This window comes from Nicotiana tomentosiformis, chromosome 12 (genome assembly GCF_000390325.3).
Source record: "Nicotiana tomentosiformis chromosome 12, ASM39032v3, whole genome shotgun sequence".
Classification (NCBI taxonomy): Eukaryota; Viridiplantae; Streptophyta; class Magnoliopsida; order Solanales; family Solanaceae; genus Nicotiana; species Nicotiana tomentosiformis.
In genome coordinates this window covers 82,996,605-83,001,718 of record NC_090823.1, presented here as the reverse complement: position 1 = coordinate 83,001,718, position 5,114 = coordinate 82,996,605, and the positions used below count along the sequence as shown (strand labels likewise).

The window sequence follows — 5,114 nt, the reverse complement described above, 5'->3', positions numbered from 1 at the left end:
GCTCAATCTCAATTGTCAAAAAGAAAAAGAAAAAGAATCAGAAATATATAATACAAACCTGCAATAATCAGAAGGAAACAAAGAGCAGAGTTTACAAGCTTGGCCATTCTTATGAAAGTATATATCAACTTTAATTTCAAACTGTGTAGTTTGGTAAAAGATGCAAGAGGCTTTTTATAGTATCTTTAGCTAGACCTGGGTAAATTACACTATTAGAAAGTAAAATGCGATTCATATTTACCTACCATTCTTACAGCAAAAGTTATGGGAAGCAGTTCAGAAATTTGACTGGGATGAGATCTTAATTAGAAGATTTATATTGTTACCTATTATATCATATTTCAGAAATTTTAAATGGTCTATATTCTGTTTGAATAAGAAGAAAATATGGATATCTCATATTTTATATAAAGTTAATGACATACAATCAAATCCTTTTTTTTAAGTTTCAAAAAAAGAAAATAGTATATCTTTTATTGACATAACTGAATTACCAATTCTCAAACCATAAATTTTATCAACGAAGTACTAATCCTCGACCAAATAAATTCAAAGACTAAAATTCATAGACCACAGCTTCTTATTTGATAAATCATTTCTGAATAGAATAAAACCCGTTAATTACCTCAAAAATCTATATATCCCGATCTGTAGTATGCAACTCCTAATATGCACACAGATAAAGTCCTCTTAATATAGTGCCAAATTACTCCATAGTTATTTTTTTGTCCTTTCAAGAATAATTATAAAAATATTTCATTTTCATTTTTATACAACTAATTATTAGTAAAAAAATCATTATTAAAAAAGATAAAGTTTGTATCATAGATGTGGCTAACAATTAATATTCGTATTATATTAAGAAAAGTTAAATTTGATGCACAATAGAGGTCATGGTAGATTTTGGAGCTAATTAATGGTTTTTACTCCCTAAGGATTTATAAATAAAAAACAGATGTCAAGATCTTCATAAACGTAAGTCTGCATATTATTGACGGTCCATGAGAAATGAAATGGTATACATACAATAGTTCCCTCTGTCTTAAGATTACGTGACATTATTTCTTCTCTAATTTGTTTTAAAAAAGAAATAACACATTTTTATATATGAAAATTTAACTTCAAATATTATTTTATAGTCCAAGTAAGTTATTCGGTAAGTAATTTGTTTTCTCTTTAAATTTCTTTTTTTATTTACCAAGTAAAATAAGAAGGTGCATGATAATTGATAAGTGGACGTGCAAAGTGAAGGGAGGCACGTAGTACGTAGAAATAATATGTTAGTTTTAATTGCGGTTAAAAGAGTTTACATGCGACTTTCTCGTAAAACAGAAAAAAAAAAAAAAAAAAATTCGTTTCATCAATCTGTGAGACAGAAGAAAAAAATCAGAGAAGAAAGGGAAATATTCAACCATGAAATCTCTTCTTTCTCCTTCCTTCTTCTTGTTCGTTTCCTAAATTCATTCCTTCCAGATTCATTGCTGTCTTTTACTCCTTAAGGTTTACGGTACGTAACATTAATTTATTTAATTCAACAAGTTTTCTTGATCTGTTCTTTACAAGCACCATTAATATTTCACATTCTTGAACTGCAAAAAGCGATCATTTTTAAATTACTGAAAGATACATGAACCATAATAGAATTGTTTTATATGATGAAGAATGTGTTTGATATGACCGGGATTTTCCGGAGAATATTTTCCATACAGAAAGATATATTTCAGGAAAGATAGATATTAAAGACTAATAATAACCAAAACACCATAAAATGTTTTTTTTTTCCTGGTCCTAGAGAATGATTTCCGTCATATCAAACACACCATCCTCTGTGATGTTATTTACAAATTTGGGACTAAGACATTGTGTCTTGATGTTCTTTTCGTTTCGGGATCGAATTAATTCCTTTTCTGATCATAGTTTTTGTTTTTGTAATCTTCCTAGGAATACTTTTAATTTAACATGTAAATTATTTCTCCTCGGAGGCATTGGATTTTATGTGGATTTCACTTAAGGAGAATTTGTGGCTTCCATAGTTGAACAACGTAAAAAAAATGTCGTGCTGTGGAGGTGGAGAAGAAGACGTCTACAATGGTGGCCCCTCATCCAATCAAAATACAGCTCCTCCTAGAGCTGGCAATCCCTATGGTGGTGGTACTGGTGGTGGTATGATCGTACCTTCTCTCTTTTCTGTTTTTAATTCCATGCAATTTTCATTTGGATGTCATGCATCGACGATATAGACCTAAAAGAGCTTCAAATGTACTGGTCTGTAGCTGTAGCTGTGAAACTATGTTGATTCAATGTGTTACAATGGGACGGTATAGACCAAAAAGAGCTCCTGATGCACCGGTTCATAGGTGTAAATTAAAACTATGTGGATTTCACTTGTTAACATGGGACGATATAGACTTAAAATCGCATGGAAAGAAGCCGTTTACAATCTCTTGGAATCCATGTGGACCTAGCGAAAAATAAGGCCACAATAAGAGAAAGATTCAAATCGACGATACAAATTAGATGGGATTTGTATCCAGGATTTAAATTTTGTGGGTTCAACTTTTAAAGTTTTTAATATTGAACTCATTATATTTTTAAAGTTATGGGTTCATATCTACTATTTTTTAATTTTAATAAATTTTTGCATATAAATTTTTACTCTGCGTCAAAAGTTATGGGTTCAGTTGAACCCGGTGATACTACACTACATCCGCTACTGGTTGGGAATATATTCTACTCATGTTATTACATTTTAATTTAGGTCCTATATTTTTGCCAAGAGTCCTTTCAATAGAAAATATAGAGAACTCTTAGTACTTTTTAGTTTTATATATTTTTTATGTTGTATACTGTTGGCCCGTTAGTAATTTAAAGTGTGAAGCATGGTCTGTGAGGATTCATATATAGCATACCTCGATTTGTTTGGAACTAAGATGTAATTGTGGTGTTGTGTAGATGAGCATATTGTTTGCTCAATCATATGGTATTGGGCTAATAGATGAAGATCTTTTACCACACCCTTTTTCTTTTTGGGTATTGTAGCTAGTGAAAGAGGAGAACCAAGGAGTGCAGCAAGAGGTGGAGCTCCTCAGAAAGTATTACCAGTTGAGGCTCCAGTGTTTACTTTGGATGAGCTAAATAGATTGACTGGCAACTTTGGTCAGAAAGCTTTGGTTGGAGAGGGATCTTATGGCCGCGTTTTTTGTGCTAAATTGAGCAATGGTCAGCAAGCAGCAATCAAAAAGTTGGATACTAGTTCTTCACCAGAACCGGACTCTGACTTTGCAGCCCAGGTGAATGAATGCCTTTTTTTTCATTCTTGATCATTTTTCCTTTTAGTAGTGATGAAAGGCATAGCTGGAAAGAAAGAACACTTATACTAGAAATGTTTAACTTATTTCAGTTATCAACGGTTTCAAGACTCAAACATGATCATTTCATGACTCTCATGGGCTATTGTCTCGAGGGAAACAATCGTATATTGGTGTATGAGTTCGCAACAAAGGGCTCTTTACACGATGTGTTACATGGTACGTCAAAAATTCAATCATAGTACTTAATATAGTTGTTGCGCGAAACCTTCTTTCTGTATGTTTATTGCAGCATATAGTTGATTGTTTAGAGTTCTATTGCAGGTAGAAAAGGTGTACAAGGTGCTGAGCCAGGTCCAGTTCTTACCTGGAATGAGAGAGTTAAAATTGCTTATGGTGCAGCAAAAGGCCTCGAATACCTACACGAAAAAGTTCAGCCACCTATCGTTCATCGTGATGTCAGATCCAGCAATGTGTTACTCTTTGATGATTTTACAGCAAAAATTGCTGATTTCAACATCTCAAACCAATCTTCAGACACAGCAGCGCGTCTGCATTCCACTAGAGTTTTGGGAACATTTGGCTACCATGCTCCAGAGTAAGCCCTGCTCATAACAATAGAACATGTAGTTGTTCGAGATAGCCCATTATTTACCGAGTTTTCACATAACTACGACAAAAAGGAAATGATAGTTCCATTAGTCCTATTAAGCAAAGGGTTTATGTTTTTTGCTTAGGTATGCCATGACAGGACAGATTACACAGAAAAGTGACGTTTATAGTTTTGGCGTTGTCCTCTTAGAACTCTTGACAGGAAGGAAGCCAGTAGATCATACAATGCCCAAAGGACAACAGAGTCTTGTCACATGGGTAGCTTCTTATCCTATACCACTTTCTTTTTTGGTATTTATATACCACTAGTCAGTGAGTATTCATATAGCCGACCCAAACTTGTTTGTGACTAAGGCGTAGTTGTTGTTGTATACTATTAGTCTACTGATTTAAACTCAAATTCTCTTCAGGCAACTCCAAGATTGAGTGAAGACAAAGTGAAGCAGTGTGTTGATCCCAAGCTAAATAATGACTATCCTCCAAAAGCAATTGCAAAGGTTTTCATTCTTTATATTTGCTAGAAATTACTACTAGTTTGCTGATTTCCCTTTGTTTGATTCTTCTACTTTTGTTACTTAGTTGGCAGCTGTAGCAGCACTTTGTGTCCAATATGAGGCCGATTTTCGGCCAAATATGACAATTGTTGTCAAAGCACTGCAACCACTTCTCAACTCAAAACCGGCAGGACCAGAGTCCCAAGCATAGTACATTTCTGGTTTGAAACAAGTCTGTGATTCAAGTTATGGTTGCGAGGGCTTTGATGTTATGCTTTCTTTCGGCAAAAACTTACTCATAGTCGGTGTTTAAATCAAACTATATTTTCTATGGTTAAATGATAAAATGAGGAAAAAATACATGTTGATTAACCATGGATAAGTGATTTTAAGTGAATGTACAAAGACATATTTCATGCATCCATTGAATTGGTATAAACACCGACTGTAGGTAAGGTTTTTTCCTTTCTGATCCAATATGTTTTCATAATGCTCGAAAGAACTTTCGAAATTTTGGGGGTGATCAAGATTCTCATAGCTAGGTTAGTTGTGAGTTGTGACATGTTACTAGATACAAATCCGGTCCTACTACCATTTGGGAGTTTTGTTAAAATTTACTATCAGTTTTATTGTATAAGAACTGTCTGCTACTGAAGGGAAAGATATTTTCTAATAGTTGAAGCGCAACAATAGTTCATTA

The 5,114-nt window shown here is 33.6% G+C and overlaps 1 protein-coding gene across 1 annotated transcript; it reads left to right on the top strand.

The window, feature by feature from the left end:
* The first annotated feature begins 1,341 nt into the window (after positions 1-1,341).
* LOC104091006 (probable protein kinase At2g41970) lies at positions 1,342-5,114 on the top strand. The gene is made up of 8 exons (XM_009596248.4): positions 1,342-1,507; positions 1,942-2,163; positions 3,040-3,290; positions 3,401-3,527; positions 3,633-3,906; positions 4,046-4,178; positions 4,331-4,417; positions 4,500-5,114. Exons 2-8 carry the CDS (start codon positions 2,052-2,054, stop codon positions 4,623-4,625), a joined length of 1,110 nt encoding a protein of 369 aa, XP_009594543.1. The 5' UTR covers positions 1,342-1,507; positions 1,942-2,051; the 3' UTR covers positions 4,626-5,114.